The sequence below is a fragment of the Botryllus schlosseri genome, chromosome 3 (assembly GCF_051294905.1).
Source record: "Botryllus schlosseri isolate E-star chromosome 3, Bs_hap1, whole genome shotgun sequence".
Lineage (NCBI taxonomy): Eukaryota > Metazoa > Chordata > Ascidiacea > Stolidobranchia > Styelidae > Botryllus > Botryllus schlosseri.
Genome location: NC_137238.1, coordinates 38,060,928 through 38,086,172, shown reverse-complemented (window position 1 = coordinate 38,086,172; position 25,245 = coordinate 38,060,928). Strand labels below are relative to the sequence as shown.

The 25,245-nt window shown below is 40.6% G+C and overlaps 2 protein-coding genes across 5 annotated transcripts in view; one reads left to right on the top strand and one right to left on the bottom strand.

Annotated features, from left to right (window-relative positions):
* LOC145435218 (syntaxin-6-like) overlaps positions 1-25,245 on the bottom strand; it is a 105,732-nt gene that overhangs the window by 64,016 nt on the left and 16,471 nt on the right. The gene's annotated exons all lie outside the window — the stretch shown is intronic.
* LOC145435179 (zinc finger SWIM domain-containing protein 1-like) lies at positions 861-6,484 on the top strand. 4 transcript variants are annotated; one of them, XM_080312494.1, is made up of 8 exons: positions 861-2,284; positions 2,424-2,652; positions 2,710-4,035; positions 4,090-4,227; positions 4,292-4,366; positions 4,695-4,796; positions 4,863-5,009; positions 6,055-6,484. In XM_080312494.1, exons 1-8 carry the CDS (start codon positions 2,123-2,125, stop codon positions 6,132-6,134), a joined length of 2,259 nt encoding a protein of 752 aa, XP_080168620.1. In that variant the 5' UTR covers positions 861-2,122; the 3' UTR covers positions 6,135-6,484. The 4 variants fall into 4 exon arrangements, with proteins under 4 accessions (XP_080168620.1, XP_080168619.1, XP_080168616.1 ...); XM_080312493.1 differs by having other exon boundaries at positions 4,863-5,255; XM_080312491.1 differs by having other exon boundaries at positions 862-2,284; positions 5,064-6,148.

The following is a 25,245-nucleotide window of genomic DNA, read 5'->3' as shown; positions in this document are numbered from 1 at the left end:
AATCGCTGTCATTGCTGCATGAAAACTCGATAATCATAAGCATCTAAAGACGTCTACCATAGTGTTCTATGTAGCAGACATCCTTTGTCTGTCGGGGTTAAAGCTCCCAACTTCGACTCTCTAGCAATCCCTGAGAGTGACTACCCTCATATAAGATCCTATACGCTAGACAAATTCAGACGCCAAGTAGCTATACGGCGTCTCACTTTTCGGACGCCAAACGCCGTATAGCTACTCGGCGTCTACGCCATCTAGCGTCTCCGTTCAGCCGCCAAACGCCGTGTAGACATTCGGCCGCCGCCCGGCGTCTGGCGTCTGGCGTTTGGCCTCTGAGCGGGTTTAACCCCTGTTGAACAATCGGGTTCGAATCGCGAATCATTTGCAAAAGTCAGCTGTGACGTCGGCCGCGGCATAATATTTCCTACATCGTTCCACACGACTGCACTAACCCCGCCCTGGATGATGGATCTTTGTCAAGCAGCATAGGACCATAGCTTTTGTAAAGGCTATGATAGGACTACGGTATTTGAAAAATACTGTTTCTACTTCTGATGGATTAGCGTAATAGTAGCGTATTTACTTCTAAGAAGATAGCTCGGAACTCCTATTCTGTGATGTACAGGAGATCCTCGGGCAGTCGTTTTTGATGGCTTCGAAATTGTATTCGCTTGTTCATTTTCCTCGCACTGATTTCGTAGCATCGGCCCAACAACCCTTGTTTAGCAACCATACGGAGCATCTACTCGCTAATCACGCCCCATGGATAGATATAGCCATCCAAACGCCGGAATCAAACTCCCTCTACATAAGCGCCTATCAAAACAACAATTTGTTTTGGTCATTATATTTCAAAATGGAAGTGTCTACTCGTCCGGATCCGGACGAATAAAGTTCCTCAGGCTATTCGTCCGGCGTAAGCATGCCGCAACTGCAGAATGGGTGCCGGGATTTCCGGAACTGTGGGCCGTAACTGCGGCATGGATTCCGAGAGTAGGTTCGCCTCTTATGAAGACTTAAAAAGTGCTTTGGAGAAATACCAGAAATAAAATTACGTCCAGCTCTACAAGAGAGATTCACGTACGCTCGATGCAGTAAGAAAGCGAACCACTCGGCGAAATTTCAATGATGCGCTCAAGTATGGCCAGATATCTTTTCACTGCATCCACGGCGGCCGCAGATTTCAGAGCTTATCTAAGGAATTTCCACCGGGTCCACAACCACATGAACATGAAGAAGCAATGTTCCCCATGAGCATTTTGTAGTCTTGGTATCGTGAAATTAGGGTTAAATTAGCCTCAGCCTAAACCCAAACCCATTCCTATGACACCCCACCACCTCATCTTACGACACCCTAATCCTAACCCACACGTGCTGACACCCCAATCCCTAACCCCACACATGCAACCGCAACCCCTATCCTAACCCCGCATTCCCACCCCAAACATGCAACTGGAACCCCACCACCTCATTTTACGCATACGCAACCCCGCACACGCAACTGCAACCACACCCCCACCACCTCACCCCACACATGCAACTGCAACCCCACCACCTCATCTTACGACACCCTAATCCTAACCCCACACATGCAACCTCATCTTACGACACCCTTCTAACCCCACACATGCAACCGCAACCCTGCCACCCCTATCCTAACCCCACACATGCAACCGCAACCCCTATCCTAACCCCGCATACGCAACCCCACACATGCAACCTCATCTTACGACACCCTAATCCTAACCCACGCGTGCTGACCCCCCAATCCTAACCCCACACATGCAACTGAAACCCTACCACCTCATCTTACGCATACGCAACCCGACACATGCAACTGCAACCCCACCACTTCATCTTACGACACCCCTAACCCCACGCGTGCCGACACCCCAATCCTAACCCCACACATGCAACCACAATCCCGCCACCCCAATCCTAACCCACCCGACCCTAATATCCCCCACCCCAACGCGAAAATCAATTTATTTTAACGTTTATAAATTCTCACATGTTCATAGGAAGCATTGGTTTCATGGAGACCACTTCCTGATGTGTGGAGAATAACGAAGAAGTGCCCCCTTTTTAGCTCGCTACTGGACTACGAGTAGCGGCACTGCCACACATGCTGTGCATTACGCTTGAAATACAGGGTAACGTATCACGATTTCATTGCAGCACTTTCCGTAAAGAGTGCCAAGCTCATATCAAGTTTAGTACATCAGAGGATGGGCAGTATCTCATAGTGAAGAGTATTAATGAACAGCATAACCACGGGTTGAGCAAGGTAATATGCGATCATCACTATTGAATCAATAAATGACAACTAATGCATAATCACCGTTATATTTTTTCATTTTGATCTGACGATTCAATAAATGACAACTAATGCATAATCACCGTTATATTGTTGGAATTTATTGCAGGTCGCCTTCGATCACTTGCCACATCAGCGTAAGTTAGACTCGCAGCAGAAAGAAGAGATCAAAGAACTGCTGAGCCTGAAGGCAAATAAAAAGCTACTACAGAATCATTTACAGAATTCGTTAGGTCGGGTCGTGCTTCTAAAAGACCTGCACAACATCGCGACTGCTAGAAGTACCAATGAATTATCAGAACTAGAGGCGACAGTAAAGGAGCTGAAAGAAATTCCAGGTAAAACAATTATGTGACGGTACCCAATTTTGATACTTATACTGATACTGTGTTTAGGAGCTATTGTGGAAATAGTGGTATCAGAAGAAAATGTCTTGAATGGTATTTTTTTTCAAGACAAGGAAATGCGACTGACATATCAGCAATATCCTGAAATATTGTTCATTGATGCAACATACAAGTTGAACGACTTGAGAATGCCACTTTATCTGATGATTGTCGAAGATGGTAATGGAGAAAGTGTAGTAGTTGGTGTGTTTGTGTTGGCGTCGGAAGATGCAACATCCATAGCCCAGATGGCAAAAATCTTCAAAAGAAATAATAGTAGATGGAGTGAAACGGTCACAATCATGGCAGACAAAGATTTTACCGAGCGCCAAGTCTTCAAGGCAGAATTCCCAGATGCAAAAATTCTGATATGCCTATTTCATGTCTTGAGGACATTCCGCAGAGAATTGACATGCGACAAAATGGGAGTAACTGCATCACAGCGGCTTGAAATTTTGAGTATTGTTGAAGAAATGGCCTACGCAAGGTCTCACCAACGTTACGGGGAATTGTACGCAAAACTGGTTGAAAATGGACCAGAAAATGTTGTGACATACTTCAACAAAAACTGGCATAACATCAAAGAGGAGTGGGTGTATGCCCACAAAAATTGTGGTGTGACTTTTCAAAATCAAACGAACAATAGAGTTGAGTGCATCAATCAAAAATTGAAGGACGTCATTGCAAAGTACTCAAATCTGCAGCTATTTTTTCGAAATTTATTGCTTGTCCTGGAGTCTCTACGCACAGAGCAATCCCATCGAGCTATTTCGATTCTGCAGAAAGTGCCTGCGATGCCATTTGAGGTGGGTAGTGTGCAGCACCAGTACGGTCAGATCCTCACACCGTATGCTCTTGAGAAGGTTATTCATGAGCTCAACATTGGTGCAAAAGAAAATCAATCGCAGATAAATCAAGACCTTCAAATTTCTGCGAATGACTGCAATTGCCATTTTCGCAGGTCGATGAAATTACCTTGTCATCACATTTTCTGCTTTCGTCGACAATATTCTCGAAGCTTATTCTGTCCAGATTTATGTGCAGTGCGGTGGACACTCGAATACTACAGGATAAACAATAACGTTCTCTCAGATCATGAAATTGAATTCCATGCTGGGGCCTTTGGGATTAATGTCACAAAGCCGAAGCCCATCACGTCACAGTTTCAAAAGTTCAAAAAAGCCAATTTGATAGCCCAAAAATTAGCTTCGATCGTATCCGAGTCATCCATGTCTGAATTCAACAGCAAAATCGAAGTGTTGGAACTACTGGTGCAGGAATGGGGCAGTGGACGTGCAGTAGCACTGTCTACCAGCAACCCAGCTGAAACACAAGGTTAATAGATAATTTAGAAAAAATTATAATTCATAACACCGACTTTTATAACAGAAACTGAATCAATAAACCTCCAACGAAAGTCTGTACCTGGGACCAATAACACTACAGCAGGTACTGCCTCTGTACCTGGGACCAATAACACTACTGCAGGTACTGCCACTGTACCTGGGACTAATAACACTACAGCAGGTACGTCTATTGTGCACTCATTAACACTTGATATTTATTTCGGTATCCTATCCGTTTCTGGTAGGTTGTGTTGATTCGAACAAAGATGGATCTCATGCCTCTGCGAAGGAAAAGACGGTGGTGATTGTTGAGACATCAGGTTAGTTAGCATTTTACTTGAAATGTTATTCTAGTCTATTAGTTGCAGACAACACTACATCACCAAGTAATGTAGGCCTATCAGTCATTCATTCAATCAATCAACCATACATACACTATTCACAAGCAACATCTCAGGTTAATTAAGCTACCAGACATCATGTTATTAGGACTGCTTTCACAAAATATCAGTATCAATAAACTCCTATATTTGTTGCAATTTGATTACAATAAAGAAATTATCTTAAATCACAGACCAGGTCACTATACTCACTGGATTTAGATGTATGTTGCAATTTCATGATGTTTGCATGTTTGTTTACCTTCAGATTGCGCTATAGCAGTGTCCGAAGTCTGTGATGCAGAAAATAGCACCCCAGCAGTGTCCGTAGACTGTAGCAAAATCACCATGACACCAGACAAGTTCACGGGTTGGTGTCAAATAAATCCAAACTTTATCTTGCTACACTATAGTAAAACTGATCTTGCTGTTTCAGATCTTTCCAACATTCATCTGCCATCAAAACTGAAAAAAAGAGGACGCCCAAAAGGCTTGGAACAAACTGTGGTTGGCCTTCCGAAGAAGAAGAAATGTGACACTCCAGTTCCATTTAAAAAAATACATCCTAAAGACAGAGACCGATGTAAGTTTATTTCATGCAGAACTTCAGCAAATTTCACTTCTGCCTTATTCACAGTGATGCTGTCATGGTTTGTATCACCATCTGACACTAATGAAGCAGTGTATGGAAAGAAATTGGGCAGTAAGTCTGTCACGTCTGACACTCGTCTCATCCCCAACAGCTGCCTTGATGAGACTGTGAATATACTCCACATCAAGGATTACTTCGCATATGATGGATGGGCTGCTGTGATGAAGGCATTCCAAAGTAAATATAGTCAGAAAGACTGGTACTGTGGAGTATGCGACCTTCAACTTACAAAGAGCAATTCAATTCGTTGCGACTCCTGTCTCAACCGGGATCATCTTCTATGTGCTGGACTAAACACTTACCCTAAAAAAAACAAATGGTTCTGTGGCCGCTGCAAAAAATAACAGATGCCTCTGTTAGAAAAATATGTAGCGGCAACTTTGACATTGAAAGTAGGCTACTTAGTTTTCATGATTGATGTTCCCAGTGAAAACACGCTATCAATGCTTGAATGTCTTGAAAGCAGCAAATTGTATGCACAGCATTTACTGTCACCTGCAATAAGGAATGTGCGGAAATGCCAGCATGCATACCAGATTAACACCCAATGATCATGTAAACATTGAAGTTGTACACAAATATTTTTCGAACAGTTTGTCGTATGTGTTCGATGACTTTTTCATACCTGCTTAAGTTGTTCACTCCCTTAATACAGGACCCTCACCGAAGGGAAATATCTACTTGGGCCCATTTAATAGTTACCTAACCAAGAGATCTATCGACTGACCTATCATTTTGAATGGATTTACCATCTGTGAACTGCTGTATGGCAGATTATAAAAAAAAATACCTCATTACCTCTTGTCACCGTAATAACACTCTTGCCATACCTAATTACCTCTGATAGTCCTATTAACACTCTTGACCTACCTGATTACCTCTGATAGTCGTATTAACACTGTTACCCTACTTTGCCCAGACATTGCTTCATTCATTCATTCATTTGCTATCATTTAATTTTTCTTCATGTTTTCAGCTACAATTCGTTACAGACGGATGATGCAGAGACAATGTAGGCATATACTCGTTTCATGGGGTTTTTATCAGACCACTTGACTTCCAAGGCTGTATCGATCTCTCCTATCCGACACCAAATACTGGTATTTTTCTCCTATTAACACTGTTGCCCTACTTCGCCCAGACATTGCTTCATTCATTCATTTGCTATCATTTAATTTTTCTTCATCTTTTCAACTACGATTTGTTACAGTCAGATGATGCAGAGACAATGTGGGCATACTTGTTTCATGCGGGTTTTATCAGACCACTTGACTTCCATGGCTGTATCGATCTCTTCTATCCGACATCAAATACTGTGCATGCACATGTTTTCTGTATGATCATTGCTGCTGTCCATTTGTTCTGTATTTCTGTTGTATGAAAATAAAGACGCACAGTCTCTCTCAGTTGGTATTCCAATCATTACTGCGCAGCAACATCAAGTATGAGTACTCGTAGTACAGCAGAGGTGACAATTCCGTCTTAGCTGTGCAAGTTCACGTACAATTGGTTAGGTCAATGGCGCTTGCATGAGTTCAGAAATAGGTGGAGACAGCAAGAATTTCAGCGAATCGTTCGTGTTCTGACTGCATCCGGTTATTTAACGATAGCACTTTAGAGCTCTTCGTATGGCGCAAACATTCCCTCGGAGCTCCAATTATGAGCTTACAAATCACTATCCTACTTGTTCTTCTTACTACATTAAGCGTAGGTAAACATCTCTTGTAAAGGTAAAGGTGGGCGTCAAGTTCTGGTACTTTCACCACAGCTATTTGCAATTATTAGTATGGCGTAAACTTTCCCTCGGAGCTATAATTATGAGCATACAAATCAGTAACAGTAACCATTGAAATCAGTAACCAGAAGGGCGAATAAATAATGTACAAAACCGAAGCCTGTCAAAAACGCATGCAGTCTCCATAGTAACGGGCCTACGTCACACGGTGCCGGACGAATAGCCTGAGGAACTTTATTCGTCCGGATCCGGACGAGTAGCCACTGCCTTTCAAAATATGTGCGCTCATTTTACGTGAAATATTCATATTCAGTTATTAAATAACTACTATGCATTAATACATTGCTTTAATAATACTAATAAAAATTTACGAAGTGCCGAACTCACAGATATAACTCAACGCTGCAATAGTCATACGAGCGTCAAAATCTCTTGGATCCAGGACGATTTACTATTGAATTTACACGATTGGGCCATAGTATGAAGGTAAATGCCCCGAATGTAACTATATAGGCGTAATCCAATACGAATATTTGAACAACCCCGGACGTTCAAGCGTAATCCTCGATTTTGACACGAAAATACCGGGTACAATGATTCTAGTGCTCAATCTGAATCGATTACTTCTACTTTAAGTAGTTTTAGATTGCTTTTAAAATAAGTACTTCTACTGACTATTATTTTGACCACCTCTGGTAATTTTCCGAGTAAAGTCCGAGTCCAAGTCGGAAAGCATAGGGTCGATGAGGCGAGCGAGAAAGAGATAGAGAAAGTCATTTTCTTCGTCAACCACGAAGTAGGCCTACATGAAATAGGTAATATGCTTAAGATTTGACAGAAGTCTCCAAAGCCTGAGGCATATTTGGCAGTAATAGTAATAGTAATCATGAATTTGCTCCCTCAGACAAGTAGCAGAACAATGAGTAAATAAAGAAAGTAAACAGAAGAGATCAACACGACCACGGCTTCCCCTGTTGACAGTGTGGTCTGTCTCTGTCTGACTGTCTCTATCCGACTATATAGCTGACTAATTACGTAGGTTAGTTATCCATAATCCGACAGTCGTCGAGCATGTCCAATTTGTCCATGTCCATATATATTCAAGTCGAAATACAGGCCGTTTCTTCTGAATCAATTTCTTCCGCATGAATACTTGTCAGCCCGTAACATTTACCGGACCACGACCTGACATATCGATCTCGCTTTCCGTCACATCCTTCACACGCCACCTGACTTTGTCGCTTAATTATTATTTAATATTCTTCTTTTACCTTCATTCAGTGTGCAAGCTTCCTATTTACATCGTCTAGGCCAGTGGTTCCCAATATTTTTCGACTCATATGGTCTCATCCTTATCGATCTCCTTGCCTCCGTGCCTTGATTTAAATAAATTACAAAAATATTCGCGGCACACCTGAGAATCAGTGGCGTCACACAGTTTGGGAATCACTGGCCCTTTTCATACCGGATTTACGAAACTCTTTCGGGAACAAGTTCCGAAACAGGCTATGTTCACATAGGGAAAAAATTACCGAAACAGTTTCGGGAAAAGGGCGCGTTCATACCTATTTAGAGTTACCGCGAACTTATGTTCATACAGGTCGTTTTTTCGGTAAATTCGCGGGAAATTATGGCCGGTGTGAACGCGATTCTCCGTAAGTGTTGATAGTTACGAAACCATGTCTATGGGGTGTTCCAGTTGTAATATGCTTGTGGAAAACGATGTGGGGGAGGCATATTCGTGAGATGTGGAGAAGTTGGCTCCAACTTTTAGCTATGGGATGTTGCGGATATGCCTTCTCGATGTGTATGGGGCTCTATACTCAATACCTGTATCAGTAATCTGTATCCTGTATCCTGTATCTGTATCCTGTAGCCCGAGCATGTTCCTGGCTTGTATATTATCAACCGAAGCTGAGAGCAGAAACTGAAAGCCAGCAAAGAGGATAGAGTCCTGGAGTGAAAAGAACCACCGATCACATCTGCGTATGACAAAGTCAGTTTATCTTTGTGATTGTTGTATAATGGTTTGGGTAAATCTAATCTTATGTACACTGTACAGAGAAACCAGAGATTTCTAGAAATCCATGAGAGAAACATTTGGTATACTCTGCGATGAGCTTCGAGACCACAACGAAAAGCAGCCAGCAAATTATACGAACTCAATTTCTCTTGATTGCTGAGTAGCTGTCGCTCTTGGGATTTGTGAAGCTAGCCAATGAAGCCAATCGTTTATAGATCCAGGTAAACTCCAGATGTATTATAAGAAGGCAACTGTCACAAGTTGATATTGATAAAAATAATTTCTGGTGCCTAGTAGTAGGGCTGGGCACAATGATGCAAGTACTAGAATCTGAATCGAGTATTAATTTTAATGATTCGAGTTGAGTAGTAAATTACTATTTTTCGAGTACTGAAATTATACTGAAAGTTGATTTACTAACGAGAATTATAGTTTTGATGCTATTTTCCACTGAGTAAGCCTTGAAATCTTGATTGGCCGTGTCGCAACATACAAGACATAGTACAAAGCTAGGAACGTTGCTGGAAATAACACATTTCCGAAGTCATAATCATCCCACAACACCGTCAAGAAGTGCAATGAAAACGGTATGGTTGAAAAAACATCAAAGTAATGTGACGGACAATAGGCGTTATGTTCTTTGTGGTGGCATAAAAGGTAGCCTACACATTTGAATTTTGGCAGTGCATTGTGTTGTGACGTCATCATGATGATACTCGACTCGAAGCGTAATAAGTGATTCAGAATCGAATCACTCAGGTACTCGATTTTGCCCAGCCCTAGTGCCTAGTAATATTTCTATATTCGTCATGGCGGAATGTCAGTATGAGGCCAGTTTTTTCATAGCATACCGTAGCATACCATGACTCGAACTTGACGCTCTGCTCGATGACTTGGACTCGATGGTGAATGGAAAATGACTCGACTTGACTATAGTCAAAACTATTAAAGTGCGGGAACGACTTGTGACTTGGTTACAACCCTGCTCACTTATCAAGACTGAAATTGCTGATAATGAGACCAAATTTGTATGTTTTTTGTAGTGTAGTCAGACATGTACATCAACCTACTCATTTAGTTAGTTTTAGTTCTAGTTGTGGATTTGAAAAAGTTTTAGTTCTAAGTAGTTCTAGTTGTGGATTTGAAAAAGTGAATAGTTTATAGTTCTAGTTGCGGATATTTGAAAGTTCGGTTGCGGATAGTTTATAGTTCTAGTTGCGGATATTTGATAGTTCAGTTGCGGATATTTGAAAGTGAGTAGTTCGTTCTAATTGCAGATTTTGAAAAGTTGCTAGTTCTAGTTGAACTTCCGCGTTTTGAAATTCCAGTACTTTGTACAAGTCTGGTGTAGTGGGTGAATAAAATATTACCACAGCAACATTTATACCAAACATGCATGTGCTGCATTCAAGTTTTACAGGATGACTTCATGATTGGGAGCCATAGAGCGTTCCGTACTAGCCTACATAAGTGATGACACAGCCTATCCCTTAAAGCCCCGGCTCATGGAGTCTTTTCCCTCCCTGAAACACAAACAACATAAGCTAAAGCTAATTTCAAATATGTAATATAAATTTCCTTTCTTCTGCCCTTAAAATTCACAATTGCTTTTTCAGAAACTTAACAAAGCACACATGAAGGTTGAAACATTTTGGTCGACTGAAGGCGCGGTGTTCGGCTTTGCCCAGAAACCGCAATCCGCTAAGGACAGAATGATAGAGGATGGTATGCGCAATGAAGACAAGACCTGGTGGTGATTCAAGTATCGCTGGCCCAGACGTTGGAAATGCCCTGTGCGACTTTCTCAATAAACAATGCTCTTGCTTAACCAGATGTGTTGGTGCTCTGTTTCATTTTATTCATGAGAAACTATAACTTATGCACACTTGCACAGTTCCAACTTTTTCATCAGTATCCTCCTTCTAGACCTGCGAAAAGATCAGATTGAGTTACACTTGCCTAACATTGCATAACACTGAATGACTTGGTTGTAACAAGAAAATGAAGGCATAGGTGAAAACCAATTATGGCTTGGATGTGTACGATGGTTTACCAGCCCGTTGAGTGATTCAGGGTACAATTTCAATTTTGGTTAGTGATTCAGAGCTAAGGACATTCTCTGCTGTGCTGCCACTATCAAAGCATTAGCTGCTACCAAATCCCCTTTTCAGGTGGCGTATATGACGGTGACTAATCTACGCACAACATATCCGTAGTTAGAACCTTGTCTTTGATGCAACGAATTTGGCAAGGGTTAAGATCACCTACGAGATTAGTGTTGAAGTATTCAGGCAACTCACCCAATGCTGCATCATTTGGAGATGGTATTCTACCTTTTTAGCCGTGCTCTGTTTACAAAACCACAGAAGAAAGAAGCTGACTAAGTCAGTGACTACGTATTAGGAGCATACGGAATATAAATCCAAGAATATTGCATTTCCAACATAATTACACAAGAATATTAAAATGCCGCAGGTAGCTGACCTCGAAATACAAGCAGCCTGAATGAACAGCGCGTTACCGTAACTAAACGTTTGATTGACAGCGTTCCGGGAACCCAGCTGCGCCATTCGTGTTCATACTCAGTCGGTCCCGTAAAAATCTCCGAAAATTAGCGCGTTCATACCGCCCCGAAAATCCAGTGTTATGTTCACATAGAGGGGTTCCGGTAAACATTTTCGAGAAATGTTATTCCCGGAACCCCGGTATGAAAAGGGCCACTGTAGTAGGTGCTCGGAAAACCGGTTTCCGCGCCTGCTTCCCGTTGAGTTGACTTTTTTTTCGGATTATATGCAGAGAAATAAGCCGTCTTCACATGCCTTTTTTGACAGTGTTAATTAAATGCATCCCACTGGACGTTCTAACATTTCGCCCCCCCCCCCCCCAGTCGCACCTTTGGCATTTTCGCCCCACTCTTTCTCAAAATCGCAACCTGGGGGCGATATCGCCCACGTTGGGAATAGTGATGAGCATCGGACGGACTTGGATAGGGTTCAGACCAGAGTTGGATCAATTGTAATTTGTAATTGTAATTGAATGTAATAATTACATTTTTCAATGTAATTGTAATGTAATTGAAATTGAAGCATTTTTATTTTGTGTAATTGTAATTGTAATTGTAATTTGACAAAAATTTTGCTCATTTACAATTTCAATTACATTAAATTGCTATTGAGACCTGACAAGCACAACATAAAACAATAGACACTTACGTGACCTTTGACACGAACCAATCAGGTTGCAGCAGGATGTAAACAAAGAACGAGGCCGGGCATGCTTACTATGAGCGCTTATGGAGAAGGGTTGAAAAATGAAGGTTTTTAGCAAAATTACATTGAATTGGGAATAGCTGACTTTGGTGAATGGTAATAACGTAGAGCTAGTATGTATTTGCAGTGTTCTAACCTACAATAAACATGAATGGTGGCAAGCACTCGTCAGCATGGTATGTCCAAATAAATGGATTTCTGACAACTTTTCAGATGAAGCAACTATTGCTGTATTATCCTTCGTCGTATACTATAGGACTGTCGTACCGAATAGCATGTATTAGATTAATCTTGAGTGAGGATATGTGGGGTATTCATTATGTGGGCTTTGCGTTATCTGCGTTCTATTTATGGAATCGTATATAGTACAGTCTACAGTTACAGTCTGCATCATTATCTGGAAAATTACTGTTACACTGGACACTTGTCTGCATATTCAATGATCATATTAATATGATAGGCAATATGATCCGTTCCCAGCTGAAATTGTCATTTTTTGTTCTAGCTTATGTATTGAATCAATCAGGACAAATGCCGGATAAACACTGTGCTAAGAGCCTGTGTAACTTGGAGATGACTACTCAGACCGTTCCTGGTGTGCGCTTGTACCTTTCCCAGAGCCAATAACATGCATGGAAGAATGTAAAATCTGGATAAAGGCATGTGAACTTCCTTGTAGTCATCTGAATTCTCATTTTATTAATAAAATGACATATCTATTATTGTACCAAAAATATTGAATCGTGACATAATTAAGATGAAATAATTCTGTATTTCAGAATGAGTCTAATCTGAAATGCAGTCACACTTGACGCCACAATCGACTTGGTGTGTGTCTCGTTTTATTCCACAGTTTTGCTGCATGATGGTGTGGGTTGAAATTGTTGAGAGCAATTTATTCAATAATGAGATGAATAGTTGAAATTGGTAGCGGTGATACGTTGCATGAGTCTGACGAGTACGCCTTGATAGGTGCCTGCACAGCAGTGTTGATCTGTAAAATAAACATATTATATATTTTTTGCAGGCTTGATGGATATCTTTAATGAAGCTGCAGAAAGAGGAAGTCGATGGATAAAACGCAAGAATATCAAATTTCTGGAAGAAGTAGAAGCACAAAACAGGAAACTCGTCCAGGAAAATTACAAATTGACGGACAATTATTGCTAGTGAAGTTCAGTTCTCAGAGGAGCATCATAATGTCAAAAGATGCGGAGAAGCTGAAATTTTATGCTAGACTACAATAAATTCTTTCTGAATTGTCCGACTTATCCTACTGACATCAAATTTATAGTATTGCTGTAAGCATAGTATTAAACCATTGGGTCAACCGTATGTAACTGCTTCATTAAATTTCGATTTGACCGTGTAGATATGTGGTTCTTAAAGGGGCACTGCGCTCTAAAAATGATGTGGTCTCAAATTGAAGGTAAAAACGAACAAAAATTTTTGGCCGCAGCCATTTCCTTCAGAACGCCACCGTAATGGAGCTGCAATTTATTGAAATTTCTACAAGACCAGCTGCCGCGGCTGCTTAACCCATTACATGGCACGATGTCTTCATCGTCGCACTTGCTTGGCGCGATAAGGCAGTCACGCAGAGAACGAAACTTCGACACATTTCCTTCATAACATCGGCTGACAGCTATCTAAAATTCGTTCTCTGCGTGACTGCCTAATCGCGCCGAGCAAGTGCGACGGTGAAGACATCGTGCCATGTAACGGGTTAAGCAGCCGCGGCAGCTGGTCTTGTAGAAATTTCAATAAATTGCAGCTCCATTACGGTGGCGTTCTGAAGGAAATGGCCGCGGCCAAAAATTTTTGTTCGTTTTTACCTTCAATTTGAGACCACATCATTTTTAGAGCGCAGTGCTCCTTTAAAAATGCACCATTTGCATTCATTCATGATTTCTCAAAACTAGAATGATTACTGACTGTCAATAAATTACATACAACTTTGAAAGGATTGATGGATTGTGGTGCACTTACTTTTGTGTAGGAACTGTTCACAGGGACCATTTCAGATCGAAATATTAGTGAAATATGTGGGTTCGACAAGAAATGTGAGAAAATGATGGAGTTCAGCTATGGTGAACCAGGAAATGCTATCATGGCAGAAAAAGGATTCACCATTGAGTCTGAAATCAAGAAATTGAATCTAGATTTAAATATTCCTGCACATGATTTGCATGCCTGAGCCAGACCGTTCCACAACAAGAAAGATGGTGGGACAGCGTATTCATATTGAACAGCTGATCGGAAGAATCAACAAGTATAAAATTTTGTCTGGTGTCATACTATGCAGCATTGTGTATCAACTAACCAAATATGGACTAATTGCTTACTCTAATTCAAGATTGAAAATTAAAAATGAATGATACAACATATTCAGCAATTGTGAAAATTCAGTTCCATTGTGAATATCGTAATGCCTAATAGCATGCTACGGATTGTAATTGTGCGGTGCCATGGTCTATGTACCTACCAACAGTGCATGTCTATAAATACTATATTCCAGTGGTGTGCATTGAAGCTCATTTAGATGCCCAATTTGTTGAATGAACAATTCTCCAGGTGAAAATGTTCTAGGATTATTTGTGTTTGGTGGAATGTTATAAAACTGAAGACACCAGATACGCACCAAAATCTACCTTGAGGCAGGAGTTGATCGGTTGCGAGTACTGTCGAGAGATGGTTTGTCAATCACGATCGAGCTCACTGATGCTGATGCAAATCACAATGCAGTCCTTGTAGCTTTAGGTGCTGGATTGTCTTAATCAATGCATATGCATGAGAGCATATATCAGAACCTAATGTGAAAATAAATCATGGTTACAATATCTATTGCAGGAGTCTCTGACAAATTTTCTTTTTCCTTACTTACCCTGTCATACAAGTGCAAGACGAATCAATAATGGATTTTATGAGAATGTGTATTTCCATTGAGTGTGATATCTCTTTTTTCCGCAAGTTGCGATAACATTGGCTGTTCACTAGAATAACCCTTCCACAAAGAGTGAATTGTCTCCTCAATCTTTGTCCCTAAGTCGTGTGCATAGCGCTCCATGAAATACTTCGTAGCTTTCTCCGCGGTGTTAGAAGAAGATGCTGTTCCACTCAAATCCAGAAATTCGATAGAATCTCCATAGCTTTCAAGTTTCATAATCAATACACTAAAATTGTGATGTGTGGCAGAAGCTGTATTTTATAGCATATATTTCTGAACATGAGATATGCATGAAAATTTCGCTCCAGACCTGGAGCCTATGAAATCGTCAACATATGCATTACCACAATCCTATAGTATAGTATACAACAATCGTCGCTTAATCCGAAAAGTTGTCAAAAATCCATGCATTTGGACACAGCACGCTGATGCGTACTTGCCACCATTCATGTTCATCCTAGACTGAAAGCTCCAACTACATAGTACATACTAGCTCTACGTTATTCGTATTCATTAAGGCCAGTCATCCCCAATTCAACGTAATTTTGCTTAAAACCTTCATTTTTCAACCTTTTTCCATAAGAGCTCATAGCAAGCTTGCCCGGCCTTGTTCTTTGTTTATATCCTGCTGCAACCTGATTGGTTCGTGTCAAAGGTCACGTAAGTGTCTATTACGATCCGTAACATGCTGTTAGGCATTACGATATTCACAATCGAACTGAATATGCATAATAGACACTTACGTGACCTTTGACACGAACCAATCAGGTTACAGCAGGATGTAAACAAAGAACAAGGCCGGGCAAGCTTACTATGAGCTCTTATGGAAAAAGGTTGAAAAATGAAGGTTTTAAGAAAATTTCCGTTGAATTGGGGATGACTGGCCTTAATGAATAGTAATAGCGTAGAGCTAGTATGTAGTTGCAGCTTTTAGTGTAGGATGAACATGAATGGTGTTAAGTACGCATCAGCGTGCTGTGTCCAAATGCATAGATTTTTGACAACTTTTCGGATTAAGCGACGATCGTTGTATACTATACTATAGGATTGTGGTAATGCATATTTTGACGATTTCATAGGCTCCCGGTCTCGAGCAAAATTTTCAAGCATATCTCATGTTCAGAAATATATGCTATAAAATACAGCTGCTGCCACACATCACAATTTTGGTGTATTGAATATGAAACTTGAAAGCTATATGGAGATTCTATCGAATTTCTGGATTTGAGTGAAACAGCATATTCTTCTAACACCGCGGAGAAAGCTACGAAGTATTTCATGGAGCGCTACGTACACGACTTAGGGACAAAGATTGAGGAGACAATCCACTCTTTGTGGAAGCAATATTCTAGTGAACAGCCAATGTTATCGCAACTTGCGGAAAAGTGAGATATCACACTCAATGGAAATACACGTTCTCAGAAAATCCATTATCGATTTGTCTTGCACTTGTAAGACAGGGTAAGTAAGGAAAAAGACATTTTTTCAAAGACTCCTGCAATAGATATTGTAACCATGATTTATTTTCACATTAGGTTCTGGCTCTCATGCATATGCATTGATTAAGACAATACAGCACCTGAAGCTACAAGGACTACCTTGTGATTTGCATCAGCATCAGTGAGCTCGATCGTGATTGACAAGCAATCTCTCGACCGTACTCGCAACCGATCAACTCCTGCCTCAAGGTAGATTTTGGTGTATCTGGTATCTTCAGTTTTATTACATTTCACCAAACACAAATAATCCTAGAACATTTTCACCTGGAGAATTGTTCATTCAACAAATTGGGCATCTAAATGAGCTTCAATGCTCACCACTGGAATATAGTATGAATAGACATGCAGTAGGCTACACATTGACCATGGCACCGCGTAATTACGATCCGTAGCATGCTATTAGGCATTACGATATTCACAATGGAACTGAATTTGCACAATTGCCGAATATGTTGCGTCAGTCATTTGTAATTTTCAATCTTGAATTAGAGTAAGCAATTAGTCCATATTTGGTTAGTTGATACACAATGCTGCATAGTATGACACCAGACAAAATTTTATACTTGATTCTTCCGATCAGCTGTTCAATATGAATACGTTGTCTCGCCATCTTTCTTGTTGTGGCATTTGACGGTGTGCCAAATCACGTGCAGGAATATTTAAATCTAGATTCAATTTCTTGATTTCAGAACTAATGGTGAATCCCTTTTCTGTCATGATAGCATTTCCTGGTTCACTATAGCTGAACTCCATCATTTTCTCACATTTCTTGTCGAATCCACATATTTCACTAATATTTCGATCTGAAATGGTCCCTGTGAACAGTTCCTGCACAAAAGTAAGTGCACCACAATCCATCAATCCTTTCAAAGTTATATGTGATTTATTGACAGTCAATAATCATTCTAGTTTTGAGAAATCATGAATGAATGCAAATGGTGCCTTTTTAAGAACCACATATATACCTGGCCAAATCGAAATTTAATGAAGCAGTTACATACGGTTGACCCAATGGTTTAATACTATGCTTACAGCAATACTATAAATTTGACGTCAGTGGGATAAGTCGGGCAATTCAGAAAGAATTTAATGTAGTCTAGCATAAAATTTCAGCTTCTCAGCATCTTTTGACATTATGATGCACCTCAGAGAACTGAACTTCACTAGCAATAATTGCCCTTCAATTTGTAATTTTCATGGACGAGTTTCCTGTTTTGTGCTTCTACTTCTTCCAGAAATTTGATTTTCTTGCGTTTTATCCATCGACTTCCTCTTTCTGCAGCTTCATAAAAGATATCCATCAAACCTGCACAAAATATATAATATCTTCATTTTACAGAGCAACACTGCTGTGCAGGCACCTATCAAGGCATACTCGTTCGACTCATGCAACGTATCACCGCTACAAATTTCAACTATTCATCTCATTATTGAATATATTGCTCTCAACAATTTCAATCCATTACACACCATCAAGCAACAAAACTGGAGTGGAATAAAACGAGACACACACCAAGTCGATTGTGGCATCAAGTGTGACTGCATTTCAGATTGGACTCATTTTGAAACACAGAGTTGTTTCATCTAAATTATGTCACGATTAAATATTTTTGGTACAATAATAGATATGTCATTTTAATAATAAAATGAGAATTCAGATGACTACAAGGAAGTCCACATGCCTTTATCCATTCTTCAATGCATGTTATTGGCTCTGGGAAAGGTACAAGCGCACACCAGGAACGGTCTGGGTAGCGATCTCCAAGTTACACAGGCTATTAGCATAGTGGTTATCCGGCATTTGTCCTGATTGATTCAATAGATGAGCTAGAACAAAAAATGACGATTTCAGCTGGGAACGGATCATGTTGCCTAACATATATCATATTAATATGATCATTGAATATGCAGACAAGTGTTCAGTGTAACAGTTATTTGCTAGATAATGATGCAGACTGTAGACTGTACTATATACGATTCCATAAATAGAACGCATATAACGCCAAGCCCACATAATGAATACCCCACATATCCTGACTCAAGATTAATCTATGGCTATTCGGTACGACAATCCTATAGTATACGACTAAGGACTAAGGATAATACAGCAATAGTTGCTTCATCCGAAAAGTTGTCAGAAATCCATTCATTTGGACACCATTCATGTTTATTGTAGGTTAGAACACTGCAAATACACACTAGCTCTACGTTATTACCATTCACCAAAGCCAGCTATTCCCAATTCAATGTAATTTTGCTAAAAACCTTCATTTTTCAACCCTTTTCCATAAGCGCTCATAGTAAGCTTGCCCGGCCTTGTTCTTTGTTTACATCCTGCTGCAACCTGATTGGTTCGTGTCAAAGGTCACGTAAGTGTCTATTGACTTATAATGCATTCTCTTTGAACGAACGACAAGGAATTTGGTGGATCCATTCGCGGAAGCCATTGACCGCGCCCTTGCGGGCGAAGTTTATTTTTATTTTTACCGCTATGCTGGCCTCAGCTGCCATTCCATACAATTTTTAAATTACTAACCAACCGATGGATTCGCAACACGTGGCTCACGATTGAATACGCCGAGAAGCGAACTGCTGAGCCGGCTAAAAGCAGCAGAATTGATAGTCCCATAGCTGGCGATCCAAGAGTCGAAATTTGATATGTATGGTCCTAATCGAAAGCTAGTGTCGCACTGATTCCGCAATAAAGGTATATTTCCAGGCAATGGTACCATCCCAAAATAGTCGTGAAAGTCGGGGAATCGGCATTGTTCTGAACAATCGCTATGGGCGTAACTGGTAATTGTTGGAGTCATGCTGCTGCAGCGCTCTCACTTTTCAGAACAGTCGGCCTTAAACGGCTATTTTGGAGCAGTTACATTGCCCTGACGAGATTTTATTTTGTATTTTCGGAATTAGTACATCAATAGCTTACGATGAAGACCAGATGCATCAAATTTTGACGCATGGATCGCCAGCTCTAGGACTATAAAGTTTGCTGGTTTTAGCCGACTTTTCAGTACGTTTGTCGGTGCATTCATCCGTGACTCACATCTTGCGCATCTATCCGTGGGTTGGCAATCTACAATACGATTTCAGATCACGATGATGCATCGTTATTTCGTCTGGCTAACTAACCAGACCACTGGATATTATATAACGTCTTATCTGACAAAGCACGGTTTTGTTTTTACTCCTCATCCTAATTCCTACGTCCCTCGATAAAAATAATATTGTTTCTTCAATTATATACTATATACGCAAATCCAACACATGCATATATTATAATACTTTTTCAACGACATACTGCACCCTATCCTCAATCCTAACCCATAGGAAATTAGGTAAATAACATTTTACATTTCCAATTACGTGAGCCATAATTACCTAGCATACAAAACACGCTTACATAACGTCACAGTAACATCTTACATAGCATACTATGTACGCACATCAACGCATTTATTACTACACAATCTGAACTAGACTTGAATTGTTCTTAAATACGCTACGGTTGTCAAGGACCACGGTTGAATTTATGACTATTCAATTACATGTTCAACAGCAGCAATTGTAATTGTAATTGTAATGTAATTGATGCATGAAAGGAGTAATTGTAATTGTAATTGTAATGTAATTGATGCATGCAAGGAGTAATTGTAATTGTAATTGTAATTTGATATTTTTAGCATGGAGTAATTGTAATTGTAATGTAATTGAAACATTCATGAAAGTAATTGTAATTGTAATTGTAATTGAACTGAAATAATGTAATTGATCCAACTCTGGTTCAGACTGGATTTTGCACAATTTTGAGACAGTCGAATCGGATCCAGATTCTATTGCAGATTTTGTTTCAGATATTTTCGGATAGTTGTAACTTTTGCTTAGGATATTTTGGATAGTTCTGACCAGACGTGACTTTTAATCTCAAGTTAAAAAATCGTCGGCTCGACATCCAAACACGGACTGTAAACACAGTCTGACAGGACTGGTAGCACTTTGAAGCTGTTTTGTCAAAGGTCGAAGCAAATATAAACCCGTTCACCCTAACCTTAGCCCTGACCAGATGTACTATTAGGATTTGACGGAAAAACTTTTTTGTTCCGATTTACCGGATTCTGGACGGCATTATTCGGACTCGCGTGGATTTTCGTTTGAGATTGTTCGGATTCGGACGAACTGATAAAATTGCTAATAAACCAATGATGATGATCAGGCGCGTATCCAGAGCGCGATAAAGGGGGGGGGGTTGCGTTACGAAATTGGCTATTGTGGCGTCATCATTACGATCACTCGTCTCCACACCATGGCGAATAGTTAATATATTATAGTTTAATAATAAACAGAGATTTGCGGTGAGTGGGAGATGTACGAATACGATACGGACATTGCCTGAAAATCGCGTTTCTTTTACGGTATGATTGAAAGAAATTCGTAAATGCTCACATTTAGTCATGAGCCGGCAAACGCCGCCCGTCTTCAAGCGCCTAGTTCCGGTCAGAGATGCGCGATTTTGTTGGGTTTTGACGATATTATGCGCACGGTCGGTAGTATCGCAGCGGACGAACAAGCGCGGAATAGGGCGGTAGCATAAACGAGGGCGATCGCCACAGAGAGGTGTGGTGTGAACAGTGTACGTCGTACACGAATGTGTGCTTTTCGATGGCTTTACTAGTCGTACGGCTGAGCGTGTAGTACGCGCGAAGATAATTAGACCTTAATTGCAAGCACGCAAGTCAGTCAACTAATACAGAGTACACACTGGGATAATAACTTGATCGACAGAGAAACTTGTCAGCCGATATAATTAGGTTAACTTTACTACTAGGCCTACTCAATTCTCCCGTTCAGCGACAACATAGGCCTGTATTTGGACGACAGCAAGCCACCTAACAATCGAGAACGTGGATTGCTAGGCTTGTATTTTGAAATGTGAATGTCAATCCTAGGCCATTTCTCGCCAATAATCGCGAATACAATGTGGATTTGAGAATAGCATTCTCGTACTGGTGCCGTCATGTCTGCGTCTCGCTGATCAATCAACACGCCGCGTGCAATTCTTAATTAGGATTTCATGGCGAGCAGGTGCAGCGAATTCGCGAGCGATGTTGATTGCCGACAACTTCGTCTTTCCAATTACGTATCGCGTCGGCCAATTAGATTAGATTTTCCTAAAATGCGTCTCTCGTTTTAGCAAGGCGAGAGAGAAATCGAGGGAAGAAAGTTGAGGACGTCGGCAATTGCCACAGCTGAAATGTAGCTGAACAAGCGCTAGACACTTACGTGACCTTTGACACGAACCAATCAGGTTGCAGCAGGATGTAAACAAACATCAAGCCCGGGCAAGCTTACTATGAGCTCTTATGGAAAAGGGTTGAAAAATGAAGGTTTTTAGCAAAATTACGTTGAATTGGGGATGGCTGGCCCTGATGAATAGTAATAGCGTAGAGCTAGTATGTAGTTGCAGCATTTTAATCTAGAATGAACATGAATGGTGGCAAGTACGCATCAGCATGGTGTGTCCAACTGCATGGACTTTTGACAACTTTTCGGATTAAGCAACAATTGATGTATACTATACTATAGGATTGTGGTAATGCATACTTGACGATTTCATAGGCTCAGGTCACGAGTAAAATTTCCAAGCATATCTCGTGTTCAGAAATATATGCTAGAAAAATATAGCTGCTGCCACACAGTACAATTTTGGTATATATTGATTGAAAGCTGTGGATATTCTATCGGATTTTTGGATTTGAGTGGAACAGTATTTTCTTCTAACACCGCGGAGAAAGCTACGAAGTATTTCATGGAGCGCTACGTACACGACTTAGGGATAAAGATTGAGGAGACAATCCACTCTTATTGTGGAAGCAATATTCTTTAGTGAACAGTCAATGTTATCGCAACTTGCAGAAAAGTGAGATACCACACCCGATGGAAATATCTCGGAAAATCTAATATTGATTCGTCTTGCACATGTAAGACAGGGTAAGTAAGGAAAAAGGCATTTCTTCAGAGACTCATGCAATAGATATTGTAATCCTGGTTTTATTTTCAGATTAGGTTCTGATATGCTCCCATGCATATGCAATGCACGGATCAAGACAATCTAACACCTGAAGCTACAAGGGCTGAAAGACATACATTGTCATTTGCATCAGCATCAGTGAGCTCGATCGTGATTGCCAAGCCATCTCTTGACTGTACTCGCAACCCATCAACTCCTGCCTCAAGGTAGATTTGGGTGTATCTGGTGTCTTCGATTTTATAACATTACACCAAACACAAATAATCCTACAACATCTGTACCTGGAGAACTGTTCATTCAACAAATTGGGCATCTAAATGAGATTCAATGCACACCACACCACTGGAATATAGTATGTATAGACATGCACTGTTGGTACACACTGACCATGGCACCATGCAATTAGGATCTGTAGCATGCTATTAGTCATTATGATATTCACAATGGAACTGAATTTGCACAAATGCTGAATATGTTGCATCATTCATTTTCAATTTTTAATCTTGAATTAGAGTATGCAATTAGTCCATATTCGGTTAGTTGATACACAATGCTGCATAGTATGACACCGGACAAAATTTCATACTCCTTGATTCTTACGATCAGTTGTTTAATACGAATACGATGTCTCGCCATCTTTCTTGCTGTGGAACAGTTTGGCCCCGACATTTGACGATGTGCCAAATCATGTGCAGGAATAATAAAATCTAGATTTAATTTCTTGATTTCAGGCTCAATGGCGAATTCCTTTTCTGCCATGATAGCATCTCTTGGTGCACCATAGCTCCATGTGCAGAATAGTTCTCGCCAGAGAGAGAGAGAGAGTCTTTATTTTCATCCAACCAAAATACATAACACACGGCAGTGATGGTGGTACAGAAAATATGCTTGCACAGTATTCGGTATTAGATAGGAATGATCGATAAGACCGTGAAGGTCATCTAGTCTGATCACACGAGCATCAAACAGGTACACTTGACTCTAAGCAGTCTGGCTGTAAAAAAGGTTACAGTAGTTAAAAAAATAAAATAGAAGACAAATTAAACGATGGTAGCAAATGATCAATGAAGCAATGTCTGGGCGAGGTAGGGCAACAGTGTTAGCGTAACGACAAGAGGTGATCAAGTAGGGCTTTTTTGAATCTATTATAAGGCAATTCACGGATGTGTGGTGGTAATGCATTCCAGATGATAGGTCCCGAGTAGTCGATAGATCTCTTAGTTAGGTTGCTATTGGGTGGGGGTAAGTAGATGTTTCCTTTAGACGAGGATCTCGTGTAGTGGGAGTGGACATTTTTGGCAGGTATGAAAAAGTCATCAAACACAGGAGGCAAACTATTGGAAAAATATTTGTGAATGACTTTTGATACTTCGAAGCGGTATAGTTTGTCAACTTGCAAAATTCGGTGCTTACGGTAGTAAGGCGATAGTTTGGTACGTAAAGGTACAGATGAGATCAGCCGTATCGCACGGTTTTGCAGGGTTCGAATTCTGCACAAAAATGTTGTGCATGCACTTCCCCATACTACGATTCCATATTGCAGGTGAGAGTGGAAAAGAGAGAAATAGATGGTTCGTAGTACTGATCTGGAAACAAAAGATTGCAGACGGGTCATTATTCCCACACACCGAGCTAGTTTTGATATTGTGCATTCAATATGCTGCTTCCAGGACATTTTGGCATCAATGGTGACGCCAAGATATTTTGCTGAGTCACATATGGAGATTTGTTTATGATTGATGTCCACAGTGAAACTATGACTAGCGTTATTTAAAAGGAGCATCTCGGTCTTATCTGCATTCAAACTTAGTTTGTTTGCTTGCAGCCATCTCGACACTTTTGGGAGTTCCCTATTCACAGATGCATGCAAATCATCGACAGTGTTGGAGGTAATGAAGAGGTGAGTATCATCAGCAAATAGGGTTGTGCGGAATAAAGATGCATTAACAATGTCGTTAATATAAATGAGGAAAAAAGTCGGTCCAAGGACTGAGCCTTGTGGCACTCCACAAGTTATATCTCTGGTAGTCGTTCTTAATGTCCCCAGTTTAACAAATTGTTTGCGGTTTTCCAGGTAGCTTCCAAGTAGAGTTGCTGCAATACCCCTGATTCCATAGTGCTCTAGCTTGTATCTTAAGATTCTGTGGTTAACTGTGTCGAAGGCTTTGCGGAGGTCGATAAAAATGCTGCAGCCACTTTCTTTTTGCTTGATGGTTTTGTAATAGTCCGTTACTATTGATAGTATTGCATGGTTGGTGTTGTGGTTTGATCTGAATCCATGCTGAGTCGGGGACAGTACTGCATTCAGTTCGAAAAAATTCTTGAGTCTGCAGTCAATCAGTTTCTCAAAAACCGTGGCAAGATTTGGCAAAACAGAGATTGGTCGGTAGTTCGAAATTAGCTTTTTACAGCCTTTCTTAAACACTGGCATTACTCTGGCAGTTTTCAGTGCATCTGGGAAAATGCCTAGACGTATCGACTCATTAAAGAAAATGCATATAACATCACCAATAATATTAAAGACTAGCTTCAGAAAGTGTGTTGGGATGAGATCGGGTCCTACTGCTTTGTTACTTTTCATTTCAGATAATATGATCGCAACTTCTCCTTCACTTGTCGGCTCAAGAAAAATGGATTTCTGAGGGCCAGGACTCAAGTACGAG

Excerpts from the sequence above, each read along its gene's own strand:
- LOC145435179 (XM_080312490.1), top strand. The coding sequence starts at position 2,123 with ATGCTGTGCATTACGCTTGAAATACAGGGTAACGTATCACGATTTCAT. Across the intron at positions 2,285-2,423 it reads ATAACCACGGGTTGAGCAAG|GTCGCCTTCGATCACTTGCC; the intron begins GTAATATGCGAT and ends AATTTATTGCAG. Across the intron at positions 4,036-4,089 it reads CAACCCAGCTGAAACACAAG|AAACTGAATCAATAAACCTC; the intron begins GTTAATAGATAA and ends CTTTTATAACAG.